Source organism: Dendrobates tinctorius, unplaced genomic scaffold (assembly GCF_039654945.1).
Source record: "Dendrobates tinctorius isolate UK_male_01 unplaced genomic scaffold, ASM3965494v1 ptg000063l, whole genome shotgun sequence".
Taxonomy (NCBI): Eukaryota; Metazoa; Chordata; class Amphibia; order Anura; family Dendrobatidae; genus Dendrobates; species Dendrobates tinctorius.
The window spans coordinates 29,079,016-29,094,500 of record NW_027361731.1 but is presented as its reverse complement, the minus strand read 5'-3'; the positions used below and the strand labels follow the sequence as shown (position 1 = coordinate 29,094,500).

General features: G+C 52.3%; 1 protein-coding gene across 1 annotated transcript in view; it reads right to left on the bottom strand.

The window, feature by feature from the left end:
- Positions 1-11,138, bottom strand: part of LOC141093946 (microtubule-associated serine/threonine-protein kinase 3-like) — a 48,780-nt gene extending 37,642 nt beyond the window's left edge. Inside the window, exon 1 of the mRNA XM_073579625.1 lies at positions 10,959-11,138. Coding sequence (XP_073435726.1) covers positions 10,959-11,138 — 180 coding nt within the window. The remainder of the gene's footprint in view (positions 1-10,958) is intronic.
- Positions 11,139-15,485: the final 4,347 nt, after the last annotated feature.

The following is a 15,485-nucleotide window of genomic DNA, read 5'->3' as shown; positions in this document are numbered from 1 at the left end:
TGGCACTTGAGGTTTGGTGTTGTGTCCACGCTTGCAAGTGCATGCTGGTTAAATGTCTAAGCATGCAACTGGTATTCAAATTTTTCAGATTTTTCCCTCGGCTAAAGGTCTTTGCGCACTTCTTACAGATAACCTTGGCCTGAACATGAGGATTTTGTTCCAAAAACTGCCACACTGCACTCTTCCTACTTTGGCAGACATTTTGCGGCCTAGCACGCTGTGATCTTTTGACCCTCTGGACAAGCTGTCCAGCAACTCTTTTGATGTTTGGAACCTGTCTTTGGAGTGCTCCGGGCCTGCCAGATAACAGCTGTTGCGATGTCGATGTCTGCTGTGGATGCTCCTCATCTGAGCTATTGGAAGCAGCACCCTCTTCCCCCAATGGATGCCAATCTGGGTCAACAACTGGGTCATCCATCACCTCCTCCTCTATGTCATGTGCACCTTTCTCTGTGTCACCGTGTATGGTGGTATAGTGTCCGGGAAGGGGCACCTGAGTCTCATCAGGGTCAAAATCTGGCTCTGTACACTGCGAGGACAATGTAGTGCTCTGAGTGAATGTACCAGCAGAATCATCCATCAGCGGCTGTGCATCAGTGCACTCCATGTCAGATTCATCTTGGCCTGGGTAATTCACCATTTCACTTGATAATCCAGGCATGGTATGTGAAAACAGCTCCATGGAGTAATCAGTAGTATGGCCTGCGTCATCCTTCAATCTTGGTTGGGGTGAAGGACACAAGGAAAGGTGTGGTTCATGAACATGAGCCTCCAATGACGACTCAGTGCTTTTACTTTTTACAACTGAAGAAGAGGAAGCGATAGAGCTGGAGGCTGAGTCAGCAATGTAAGACAAAACTTTTTCCTGATGCTCTGCCTTTAAAAGCGGTTTGCCAACTCCTAGAAAACTAAGCGTTCGAGGCCTTATGTAGCCAGACGATGACGCAGGGTCAGCACCTCCTGCATTCGGTCCTATTTTGCTCTTGCCACTATCATCAGATCCACCACCAACACCATCATTACCAGCTGCCAACCCCCGCCCAATTCCACGGCCTCTTCCACCAGCCTTCCTCATTTTTGGTAGAAATGTAGACAAAATCCAACAAAATATATAGTAATGTAAAACAAGGTACAAGGTGTCTATAGGACAGGGGAGTTTTAGAATTTCTGCACACACTAGTGGACACTGGACACTTATGGATTGTGTGAGGCCCACTGATATCTGAGCGCTATGTGACACGCTCGATGGCACAGCTGCCTGTGACCAAAGTGACGAGAGGATAATGGAGATTTTGAATCTCTGCGTACACTTTTGGACAGTGGACACTTGTGGATTGTGTGGGGCCCACTGATATCTGAGCGCTATATGACACGCTCAATGGCACAGCTGCCTGTGACCAAAGTGACGAGAGGATAATGGAGATTTTGAATCTCTGCGTACACTTTTGGACAGTGGACACTTGTGGATTGTGTGCGGCCCACTGATATCTGAGCACTATGTGACACGCTCGATGGCACAGCTGCCTGTGACCAAAGTGACGAGAGGATAATGGAGATTTTGAATCTCTGCGTACACTTGTGGACACTGGACACTTGTGGATTGTGTGCGGCCCACTGATATCTGAGCGCTATGTGACACGCTCGATGGCACAGCTGCCTGTGACCAAAGTGACGAGAGGATAATGGAGATTTTGAATCTCTGCGTACACTTTTGGACAGTGGACACTTGTGGATTGTGTGCGGCCCACTGATATCTGAGCGCTATGTGACACGCTCGATGGCACAGCTGCCTGTGACCAAAGTGACGAGAGGATAATGGAGATTTTGAATCTCTGCGTACACTTTTGGACAGTGGACACTTGTGGATTGTGTGCGGCCCACTGATATCTGAGCGCTATGTGACACGCTCGATGGCACAGCTGCCTGTGACCAAAGTGACGAGAGGATAATGGAGATTTTGAATCTCTGCGTACACTTTTGGACAGTGGACACTTGTGGATTGTGTGCGGCCCACTGATATCTGAGCGCTATGTGACACGCTCAATGGCACAGCTGCCTGTGACCAAAGTGACGAGAGGATAATGGAGATTTTGAATCTCTGCGTACACTTTTGGACACTGGACACTTGTGGATTGTGTGCGGCCCACTGATATCTGTCCGCTATGTGACACGCTCGATGGCACAGCTGCCTGTGACCAAAGTGACGAGAGGATAATGGAGATTTTGAATCTCTGCGTACACTTTTGGACAGTGGACACTTGTGGATTGTGTGCGGCCCACTGATATCTGAGCGCTATGTGACACGCTCGATGGCACAGCTGCCTGTGACCAAAGTGACGAGAGGATAATAGAGATTTTGAATCTCTGCGTACACTTGTGGACAGTGGACACTTGTGGATTGTGTGAGGCCCACTGATATCTGAGCGCTATGTGACACGCTCGATGGCACAGCTGCCTGTGACCAAAGTGACGAGAGGATAATGGAGATTTTGAATCTCTGCGTACACTTTTGGACAGTGGATACTTGTGGATTGTGTGCGGCCCACTGATATCTGAGCGCTATGTGACACGCTCGATGGCACAGCTGCCTGTGACCAAAGTGACGAGAGGATAATGGAGATTTTGAATCTCTGCGTACACTTTTGGACAGTGGACACTTGTGGATTGTGTGCGGCCCACTGATATCTGAGCGCTATGTGACACGCTCGATGGCACAGCTGCCTGTGACCAAAGTGACGAGAGGATAATGGAGATTTTGAATCTCTGCGTACACTTGTGGACAGTGGACACTTGTGGATTGTGTGCGGCCCACTGATATCTGAGCGCTATGTGACACGCTCGATGGCACAGCTGCCTGTGACCAAATTGACGAGAGGATAATGGAGATTTTGAATCTCTGCGTACACTTGTGGACAGTGGACACTTGTGGATTGTGTGAGGCCCACTGATATCTGAGCGCTATGTGACACGCTCGATGGCACAGCTGCCTGTGACCAAAGTGACGAGAGGATAATGGAGATTTTGAATCTCTGCGTACACTTTTGGACAGTGGACACTTGTGGATTGTGTGCGGCCCACTGATATCTGAGCGCTATGTGACACGCTCGATGGCACAGCTGCCTGTGGCCAAAGTGACGAGAGGATAATGGAGATTTTGAATCTCTGCGTACATTTGTGGACACTGGACACTTGTGGATTGTGTGCAGCCCACTGATATCTGAGCGCTATGTGACACGCTCGATGGCACAGCTGCCTGTGACCAAAGTGACGAGAGGATAATGGAGATTTTGAATCTCTGCGTACACTTTTGGACAGTGGACACTTGTGGATTGTGTGCGGCCCACTGATATCTGAGCGCTATGTGACACGCTCGATGGCACAGCTGCCTGTGGCCAAAGTGACGAGAGGATAATGGAGATTTTGAATCTCTGCGTACACTTGTGGACACTGGACACTTGTGGATTGTGTGCGGCCCACTGATATCTGAGCGCTATGTGACACGCTCGATGGCACAGCTGCCTGTGACCAAAGTGACGAGAGGATAATGGAGATTTTGAATCTCTGCGTACACTTTTGGACACTGGACACTTGTGGATTGGGTGCGGCCCACTGATATCTGAGCGCTATGTGACACGCTCGATGGCACAGCTGCCTGTGACCAAAGTGACGAGAGGATAATGGAGATTTTGAATCTCTGCGTACACTTTTGGACAGTGGACACTTGTGGATTGTGTGCGGCCCACTGATATCTGAGCGCTATGTGACACGCTCGATGGCACAGCTGCCTGTGACCAAAGTGACGAGAGGATAATGGAGATTTTGAATCTCTGCGTACACTTTTGGACAGTGGACACTTGTGGATTGTGTGCGGCCCACTGATATCTGAGCGCTATGTGACACGCTCGATGGCACAGCTGCCTGTGACCAAAGTGACGAGAGGATAATGGAGATTTTGAATCTCTGCGTACACTTTTGGACAGTGGACACTTGTGGATTGTGTGCTGCCCACTGATATCTGAGCGCTATGTGACACGCTTGATGGCACAGCTGCCTGTGACCAAAGTGACGAGAGGATAATGTAGATTTTGAATCTCTGCGTACACTTTTGGACACTGGACACTTGTGGATTGTGTGCGGCCCACTGATATCTGAGCGCTATGTGACACGCTCGATGGCACAGCTGCCTGTGACCAAAGTGACGAGAGGATAATGGAGATTTTGAATCTCTGCGTACACTTTTGGACAGTGGACACTTGTGGATTGTGTGCGGCCCACTGATATCTGAGCGCTATGTGACACGCTCGATGGCACAGCTGCCTGTGGCCAAAGTGACGAGAGGATAATGGAGATTTTGAATCTCTGCGTACACTTGTGGACACTGGACACTTGTGGATTGTGTGCGGCCCACTGATATCTGAGCGCTAAGTGACACGCTCGATAGCACAGCTGCCTGTGACCAAAGTGACGAAAGGATAATGGAGATTTTGAATCTCTGCGTACACTTTTGGACACTGGACACTTGTGGATTGTGTGCGGCCCACTGATATCTGAGCGCTATGTGACACGCTCGATGGCACAGCTGCCTGTGACCAAAGTGACGAGAGGATAATGGAGATTTTGAATCTCTGCGTACACTTTTGGACAGTGGACACTTGTGGATTGTGTGCGGCCCACTGATATCTGAGCGCTATGTGACACGCTCGATGGCACAGCTGCCTGTGACCAAAGTGACGAGAGGATAATGGAGATTTTGAATCTCTGCGTACACTTTTGGACACTTGTGGATTGTGTGTGGCCCACTGATATCTGAGCGCTATGTGACACGCTCGATGGCACAGCTGCCTGTGACCAAAGTGACGAGAGGATAATGGAGATTTTGAATCTCTGCGTACACTTTTGGACACTGGACACTTGTGGATTGTGTGCGGCCCACTGATATCTGAGCGCTATGTGACACGCTCGATGGCACAGCTGCCTGTGACCAAAGTGATGAGAGGATAATGGAGATTTTGAATCTCTGCGTACACTTTTGGACAGTGGACACTTGTGGATTGTGTGCGGCCCACTGATATCTGAGCGCTATGTGACACGCTCGATGGCACAGCTGCCTGTGACCAAAGTGACGAGAGGATAATGGAGATTTTGAATCTCTGCGTACACTTTTGGACACTTGTGGATTGTGTGCGGCCCACTGATATCTGAGCACTATGTGACACGCTCGATGGCACAGCTGCCTGTGACCAAAGTGACGAGAGGATAAGGGAGATTGAATTGCTTTTAAAAAAGCAGTTTGCGGAGCAGTGGGTAAACAGCAATGCCAGCGTGTCAGGAAGCCTTAAAAGGCAGCCCAACAACCAACACCACTGATACACCACAATATAGCCTCCCCTTGCACTGCACACACAGTGACTGGTGTGTTGTACAGGCACAATCGCTAGCAGCAGAAGCAGTTTTTTTGTCTTCTTCCCTGCCTAACGCTCTCCCTACAGAATCAGCAGCAACCTCTCCCTATACTAAGATCGGCAGAAGTAAGATGGCGGTCGGCGTGCACGCCCTTTTATACCCCCTGTGACGCCCACCAAAGCAAGCCAATCACTTGCATGCCCTTCTGAAAGATGGTGGTGACCCGTGCCTATGTCATCACGTTGCCCACAGTGTCCGTGGATCCTGATTGGCTGAAAAAGAGCGCAAAACAAACTTTTGAAACGCGACTTTGGCGCGTAAGTCGCCGACCTCGTGGCCGACCTCATCCTAGGGTCGGGTTTCGTTTCATGAAACCCGACTTTGCCAAAAGTCGGCGACTTTTGAATTTTTTCGACCCGTTTCGCTCAACTCTACTCTCTATACATTGATAATGTGGTAAATGACTATTCTAGCTGCACATGTCTGGTATGTAATACAATATCTTCATAGATGTATAGAGGCCCATTTCCAACAACCATCACTAACACAGCATGAAAGCCGTCCCACCATCGACAAGGTGACTCTGTGGTCAGGGCGGTCCTACAATGACTAATATTAACCTTATCATGTGTCAAAGTTGACGTCTGTGTGAATAAGGGCAGACAAGGACCGGGTGCCAACCAGTGGACACCAGTCAGGGGAAGCCTTTAAATACAATTTCCAGCTCAGGAGAGGGAGGCCACACCCCAGCTTGCACAGAGTCACCTTGTCGAGGGTTGGACGATACCGCGTTCAGTTACCGGACAATGGTCCAACATATAACACCAAGGAGTGCGCTCCCCCATACCGGTGATTGCTGACGGCAGTTTAGTATGCGGGGAGTAAGGTGCAAGGGCGTAGAAAAGCAGAAGTTTGCGGCAGGCTCCGGCCGAAGCACCGCCGCTAGCAAACTGCAGGAAGCTGGGGGCGTGACGTAGCTGGCTGCTATGCTGGATGGATAGTGGCACGGGTCAGTGCTGAACGACGCGTTTCGAGCAACGCGGTCCCTCTTCTTCAAGGTGACAGGCATTGGCCCTAATCCGTCCTTATAACCCCCTGCCTCCCGGTTTGGATCCGCCCACACCATTCAAGTAATGACACGCCTACTCTATGGAGGCAATTACAGGACCTCAAGGCTACAACATGAATGTCATGGAGAAAAATAGGATTGAATATCGTGTGCATACCACATATTGGGAAGACTGAGCGGATATGAAAATAAAAATTAATCTAAAACTATATGTATACTTTATTACAATTGTGTTCAAAGGGAAATAATTAAAAAATTGAGTATAAATGTAAGTATAAAATGAACCACCTAGTAAGCAATAAAATAGGTGTTTGTTAGGAGATACAACACTGAATAAAAGGCAATATTGGAGAAGCTCTCTTTAAAAATGGGGATTTTATTAGGTAGTGACTAATAGTAGGGTAAATAGAGGACCCCTATGCATTCCCTGCTCCAATTCTACCATTTTCACCAGATTAAAATTGACCTTAATTAGAAATATCTAATAGAGAATAGTGTCAAAGGCATAAAGTTCAATTTCATAGTTTAGGCCTTTGGGGGCCATACTGTCCAGAGGAAAAATCCTTCTGGATTCAATTCTAGACATCTGTTATAGAAAATCCCCACCTCTTGGACTGGGGCGAACTAGGCTTTTATGCCGTGTTAGATCAAATACAGTATTACTAAGAACTCTGCAGCATTTACACGCACTTTTGCTTTTTACTTCTTTAATTCCAGCAGGGTTTTTTTCATTTTATCTTTTGTAGGTTTTGTATGATTAGTGAAGCGAGTAGTTAACAGTCTTTGTACATAACATTACAACTCTTGAATAAAAGTAAAGAGTTTTTTTAATCTTTTTATTATGATGTCACATTTATTAGGAGTTGTCCGAGTTTCACTCTTGTGGTAAAACCTGCTGCTCCTGAAGAACTGTTATCCATCCGCAGCGTTGTCATCATTGCACCACGTCACTTGGGAGCCATGTTCCTGAAAGTAGAAAGTTTGAAACTTATTCCCATACGGGGAAAAAAAAGTCCAGTAGTCAGTAAAATGTCTCATGCATCATATGTAGGATCCGGAGAGGGAAGGAAGCAGGTAGAAGTGGGACTGGTGCAGCCGCTCCGACAGGTTGTTCAGTTTGCGGAACATCCCTTCCATAGTCCTGGGAATAAAAAGGAAACAGTTCAGGTCCACGATTGTTCGGCTCCCCCTAGTGGACACTTGATGGAGTGCACTGTCACTGCTGCAGTACTAGAAGCGTCACGTTACTGACCCCCCACCCCACCCTGTGCAGTACTAGAAGCGTGGAGTTACTGACCCCCCACCCCACCCTGTGCAGTACTAGAAGAGCGGCGTTACTGACCCCCCACCCCACCCTGTGCAGTACTAGAAGCGTGACGTTAGTGACCCGCCCCGTGTGCCGTACTAGAAGCGTGGCATTAGTGACCCCCCCATGTGCAGTACTAGAAGCGTGACGTTACTGACCCCCCACCCCACCCTGTGCAGTACTAGAAGCGTGGCGTTACTGACCCCCCCATGTGCAGCACTAGAAGCGTGACGTTACTGACCCCCCACCCCACCCTGTGCAGTACTAGAAGCGTGGCGTTACTGACCCCCCCGTGTGCAGTACTAGAAGCGTCACGTTACTGACCCCCCACCCCACCCTGTGCAGTACTAGAAGCGTGACGTTACTGACCTTCTCCCCCACCCTGTGCAGTACTAGAAGCGTGACGTTACTGACCCCCCACCCCACCCTGTGCAGTACTAGAAGCGTGACGTTACCGACCCCCCACCCCACCCTGTGCAGTACTAGAAGCGTGGCGTTACTGACCCCCCCCATGTGCAGTACTAGAAGTGTGACGTTACTGACCCCCCACCCCACCCTGTGCAGTACTAGAAGCGTGGCGTTACTGACCCCCCCGTGTGCAGTACTAGAAGCGTCACGTTACTGACCCCCCACCCCACCCTGTGCAGTACTAGAAGCGCGGCGTTACTGACTCCCCGTGTGCAGTACTAGAAGCGTGACGTTAGTGACCAGCCCCGTGTGCAGTACTAGAATCGTGGCGTTAGTGACCCCCCCGTGTGCAGTACTAAAAGCGTGACGTTACTGGCCCCCCACCCCGCCCTGTGCAGTACTAGAAGCGTGGCGTTACTGACCCCCCGTGTGCAGTACTAGAAGCGTGACGTTACTGACCCCCCACCCCACCCTGTGCAGTACTAGAAGCGTGGCGTTACTGACCCCCCCGTGTGCAGTACTAGAAGCGTCCCGTTACTGACCCCCCACCCCACCCTGTGTAGTACTAGAAGCGTGGCGTTACTGACCCCCCACCCCACCCTGTGCAGTACTAGAAGAGCGGCGTTACTGAACCCCCACCCCACCCTGTGCAGTACTAGAAGAGCGGCGTTACTGACCCCCCACCCCACCCTGTGCAGTACTAGAAGCGCGGCGTTGCTGACCCCCCGTGTGCAGTACTAGAAGCGTGACGTTACTGACCCCCCACCCCACCCTGTGCAGTACTAGAAGCGTGGCGTTACTGACCCCCCACCCCACCCTGTGCAGTACTAGAAGAGCGGCGTTACTGACCCCCCACCCCACCGTGTTCAGTACTAGAAGCGCGGCGTTGCTGACCCCCCATGTGCAGTACTAGAAGCGTGACGTTAGTGACCCGCCCCGTGTGCAGTACTAGAATCGTGGCGTTAGTGACCCCCCCGTGTGCAGTACTAAAAGCGTGACGTTACTGGCCCCCCACCCCGCCCTGTGCAGTACTAGAAGCGTGGCGTTACTGACCCCCCGTGTGCAGTACTAGAAGCATGACGTTACTGACCCTCCCCCCCACCCTGTGCAGTACTAGAAGCGTGACGTTACTGACCCCCCATCCCACCCTGTGCAGTACTAGAAGCGTGACGTTACCGACCCCCCACCCCACCCTGTGCAGTACTAGAAGCGTGACGTTACTGACCCCCCACCCCACCCTGTGCAGTACTAGAAGCGCGGCGTTACTGACTCCCCGTGTGCAGTACTAGAAGCGTGACGTTAGTGACCCGCCCCGTGTGCAGTACTAGAATCGTGGCATTAGTAACCCCCCCCGTGTGCAGTACTAGAAGCGTGACGTTACTGACCCCCCACCCCACCCTGTGCAGTACTAGAAGCGTGGCGTTACTGACCCCCTCGTGTGCAGTACTAGAAGCGTCCCGTTACTGACCCCCCACCCCACCGTGCAGTACTAGAAGCTTGACGTTACTGACCCCCCCACCCCATCCTGTGCAGTACTAGAAGCGCGGCGTTACTGACTCCCCGTGTGCAGTACTAGAAGCGTGACGTTAGTGACCCGCCCCATGTGCAGTACTAGAATCGTGGCGTTAGTGACCGCCCCGTGTGCAGTACAAGAAGCGTGACGTTACTGACCCCCCACCCCACCCTGTGCAGTACTAGAAGCGTGGCGTTACTGACCCCCCCATGTGCAGTACTAGAAGCGTGACGTTACTGACCCCCCACCCCACCCTGTGCAGTACTAGAAGCGTGGCGTTACTGACCCCCCCGTGTGCAGTACTAGAAGCGTCACGTTACTGACCCCCCACCCTGTGCTGTACTAGAAGCATAACGTTACTGACCCTCCCCCCCACCCTGTGCAGTACTAGAAGCGTGACGTTACTGACCCCCCATCCCACCCTGTGCAGTACTAGAAGCGTGACGTTACCGACCCCCCACCCCACCCTGTGCAGTACTAGAAGCGTGACGTTACTGACCCCCCACCCCACCCTGTGCAGTACTAGAAGCGTGGCGTTACTGACCCCCCCGTGTGCAGTACTAGAAGCATGGCGTTACTGACCCCCCCGTGTGCAGTACTAGAAGCGTGACGTTACTTACCCGCCCCGTGTGCAGTACTAGAAGCATGATGTTAGTGACCCACCCCGTGTGCAGTACTAGAAGCGTGACGTTAGTGACCCCCCCGTGTGCAGTACTAGAAGCGTGACGTTAGTGACCCGCCCCGTGTGCAGTACTAGAAGCGTGGCGTTAGTGACCCGCCCCGTGTGCAGTACTAGAAGCGTGACGTTACTGACCCCTCCCGTGTGCAGTACTAGAAGCGTGACGTTACTGACCCCCCGTGTGCAGTACTAAATGTGTGACGTTACTGACCACGCTTCTGGCACTGCACACAAGAGATGTTACTGACCCTCCATGTGCAGTGGTAGCGGAGGAAGAGGCCGTGGTCTCCCTGAGGTCGGCCGGAGCTTCAGGACCATGAGCAGCATTGTGTGCGGGTATCCGGCGAAGACGTTGTAGTCACTGCGCTGCAGGTGATCATCGGAAGCGGTGTCAGCAGGAGGAAAAGTAAGGAGCGCCGCCCTCCACCCGTACGCCGGGAGGGGGTGGGCCGCACTCTACCCGTACGCCGGGAGGGGGTGGGCTGTGGTGTATGTGTTAGTGATGCCTAGAAAGTAGCGCTCCATCTACATCTGACACTGTAACGCTGACGGGGGCAGCAGCGGCCTCTCTGGGCCTCACCTTGCCCTGTGTGGTGCACAGCAGCTGGTTCTTCTGGCAGAAGGCTAGGAACAGGTTGACCATATCCAGGCTGGGCAGCTGCCCGTTCAGCCCTTCCACGACCACATCAAAGCTGGTGCTGACGTCGCTGCTGATCTCTAGGGAGAAGGCGGCCTGCATGGCTCCCGCTCGTCCCATCATCACCGATGGCTATGTCTGTAAGGTGCAGAGAACACAGTGCAATACTCAGGACAGCCACTAGATGGCAGCAGACGCCAGAAGACTGCAGGGAGCCCACCCCACACTAGAGGGGCATTCACACTGTCAGACAGGCGCCCCTGCTCTAGAGAGAGGCTCAGGTACACGACAGCTCCTCATACATGACGGGGAATTCAGCATTTACATGTGGACCTGCAGCACTACCAGACCCAGCCAGCCAGATATAAGAGGAAACAATACACAGGGAATGATGGGCTGATTGCTGCGGGTCCATAATAACTAATATAGGAATGGATCGGGACGCCCGCCCCCATCACATCCCGGGATCAGCGGGGATCGGGGCGAGGCGGCCTCTGCTCCGGGTTTATAAGAAGAGATAAACGTTCTGCAGCTTTCTCCCATATAAATGTTCTGCGCCATCATCTCTCACTGGTAAGATCTCTGTGCTGTCAGTTGATCCCACCCCTGGCCCACGCACTCTAATCCCCCCCACCCACCTACACTCTGATCCTCTCCCCCCTGTCCACCCCCTACCCCCAGTCCACACACTGATCCCCCCACCCCCGTTCCACACTCTGATCCTCTCCCCCCTGTCCACCCCCTACCCCCAGTCCACACACTGATCCCCCCACCCCCGTTCCACACTCTGATCCTCTCCCCCCTGTCCACCCCCTACCCCCAGTCCACACACTGATCCCCCCACCCCCCGTTCCACACTCTGATCCCCGAGTCGCAGCAGGATGTCGGTGTGTGCTGTGGGCGCAGCTCTGATGCGGTGACCTGTGCGCTGTCAGCAGAGGATCTGGTCACTCACCCGGCTGACTTCTCGTGTGCGGAGAATTCTCAGGCTTATTACGGTGCTTTCTCCCCGTACACGAACTTCTCGTCCGCCATGGTGGAGCCCATGGAGTTCTCTGATATGTAGGAGCGCAGCGTGAACGGCTGGAAACCCAGGAACCATCCGACCCCGATCAGGGAGCTGATGATGATGGGGGGAAGCACAGAATTATGAGTGACCCCTGATATAATGAGGACCCTTCATAGAAGGAGACGCCCGACTGACCATCATAGAAGGAGCGGAAAAGCACAATGCTCTGCTCGTCCTCTCTCCCAGCGTTTCGCTCGCTCCCCCTCAGCGTTTCGTTCTCTCTCCCCCCCCCCTCCCGAGTTTCGCTCGCGCACTCACCTGAGTGGGGAGTTGAGCCGTGTGATGAGACGTGCCAGCTGCGGTTGCCGGGTCGGAGAGGATGCCCATTGTGCCAGTCTGCTCCCTGTAATAAAACACAAAACTGAAAGAAGCGGAAAAACAATAAGTCCAGAGGAGACTGGAGAACGACTGCACCATTATAACCGCACATTATAGCACCCAGCGTGCTGGAGTCAGGAGACACCGATATTACAGCCAGGAGGGATAATAGGAGTATAATACACCAGAGTGGAGGTCGCACATTATAGCACCCAGCGTGCTGGAGTCAGGAGACGCCGGATAATACAGCCAGGAGGGATAATAGGAGTATAATACACCAAAGTGGAGGCCGCACATTATAGCACCCAGCGTGCTGGAGTCAGGAGACGCCGGATATTACAGCCAGGAGGGATAATAGGAGTATAATACACCAGAGTGGAGGTCGCACATTATAGCACCCAGCGTGCTAGAGTCAGGAGACGCTGGATATTACAGCCAGGAGGGATAATAGGAGTATAATACACCAGAGTGGAGGCCTCACATTATAGCACCCAGCGTGCTGGAGTCAGGAGACGCTGGATATTACAGCCAGGAGGGATAATAGGAGTATAATACACCGGAGTGGAGGCCGCACATTATAGCACCCAGCGAGCTGGAGTCAGGAGACGCCGGATATTACAGCCGGGAGGGATAATAGGAGTATAATACACCGGAGTGGAGGCCTCACATTATAGCACCCAGCGTGCTGGAGTCAGGAGACGCCGGATATTACAGCCAGGAGGGATAATTGGAGTATTATACACTGGAGAGGAGGCCGCACATTATAGCACCCAGCGTGCAGGAGTCAGGAGAAGCCGGATATTACAGCCAGGAGGGATAATAGGAGTATAATACACCAGAGTGGAGGCCGCACATTATAGCACCCAGCGTGCTGGAGTCAGGAGACGCTGGATATTACAGCCAGGAGGGATAATAGGAGTATAATACACCGGAGTGGAGGCCGCACATTATAGCACCCAGCGAGCTGGAGTCAGGAGACGCCGGATATTACAGCCGGGAGGGATAATAGGAGTATAATACACCAGAGTGGAGGCCGCACATTATAGCACCCAGCGTGCTGGAGTCAGGAGACGCCGGATATTACAGCCAGGAGGGATAATAGGAGTATAATACACTGGAGAGGAGGCCGCACATTATAGCACCCAGCGTGCAGGAGTCAGGAGACGCCGGATATTACAGCCAGGAGGGATAATAGGAGTATAATACACCGGAGTGGAGGTTGCACATTATAGCACCCAGCGTGCTGGAGTCAGGAGACACCGATATTACAGCCAGGAGGGATAATAGGAGTATAATACCCCGGAGTGGAGACCGCACATTATAGCACCCAGCGTGCTGGAGTCAGGAGATGCTGGATATTACAGCCAGGAGGGATAATAGGAGTATAATACACCGGAGTGGAGGCCGCACATTATAGCACCAAGCGTGCTGGAGTCAGGAGACGCTGGATATTACAGCCAGGAGGGATAATAGGAGTATAATACACCAGAGTGGAGGCCGCACATTATAGCACCCAGCGTGCTGGAGTCAGGAGATGCTGGATATTACAGCCAGGAGGGATAATAGGAGTATAATACACCAGAGTGGAGGCCTCACATTATAGCACCCAGCGTGCTGGAGTCAGGAGACGCTGGATATTACAGCCAGGAGGGATAATAGGAGTATAATACACCAGAGTGGAGGCCGCACATTATAGCACCCAGCGAGCTGGAGTCAGGAGACGCCGGATATTACAGCCGGGATGGATAATAGGAGTATAATACACCGGAGTGGAGGCCTCACATTATAGCACCCAGCGTGCTGGAGTCAGGAGACGCCGGATATTACAGCCAGGAGGGATAATAGGAGTATAATACACCGGAGTGGAGGCCGCACATTATAGCACCCAGAGTGCTGGAGTCAGGAGACGCCGGATATTACAGCCGGGAGGGATAATAGGAGTATAATACACCGGAGTGGAGGTCGCACATTATAGCACCCAGCGTGCTGGAGTCAGGAGACGCCGGATATTACAGCCAGGAGGGATAATAGGAGTATAATACACCGGAGTGGAGGCCGCACATTATAGCACCCAGAGTGCTGGAGTCAGGAGAAGCCGGATATTACAGCCAGGAGGGATAATAGGAGTATAATACACCAGAGTGGAGGCCGCACAATATAGCACCCAGCGTGCTGGAGTCAGGAGATGCTGGATATTACAGCCAGGAGGGATAATAGGAGTATAATACACCGGAGTGGAGGTCGCACATTATAGCACCCAGCGTGCTGGAGTCAGGAGACGCCGGATATTACAGCCAGGAGGGATAATAGGAGTATAATACACCGGAGTGGAGGCCGCACATTATAGCACCCAGAGTGCTGGAGTCAGGAGAAGCCGGATATTACAGCCAGGAGGGATAATAGGAGTATAATACACCAGAGTGGAGGCCGCACATTATAGCACCCAGCGTGCTGGAGTCAGGAGACGCTGGATATTACAGCCAGGAGGGATAATAGGAGTATAATACACCGGAGTGGAGGTCGCACATTATAGCACCCAGCGTGCTGGAGTCAGGAGACGCCGGATATTACAGCCAGGAGGGATAATAGGAGTATAATACACCGGAGTGGAGGCCGCACATTATAGCACCCAGCGTGCTGGAGTCAGGAGACGCTGGATATTACAGCCAGGAGGGATAATAGGAGTATAATACACCAGAGTGGAGGCCGCACATTATAGCACCCAGCGTGCTGGAGTCAGGAGACGCTGGATATTACAGCCAGGAGGGATAATAGGAGTATAATACACCAGAGTGGAGGCCGCACATTATAGCACCCAGCGTGCTGGAGTCAGGAGACGCCGGATATTACAGCCGGGAGGGATAATAGGAGTATAATACACCAGAGTGGAGGCCGCACATTATAGCACCCAGCGTGCTGGAGTCAGGAGACGCCGGATATTACAGCCAAGAGGGATAATAGGAGTATAATACACCGGAGTGGAGGCCGCACATTATAGCACCCAGTGTGATAAAACTGCTGGGGGGACAGAGGGGAGAGGAGCACAGGGGGCTTATACGGAACAGTGAGGAGAGGAGGAAGCC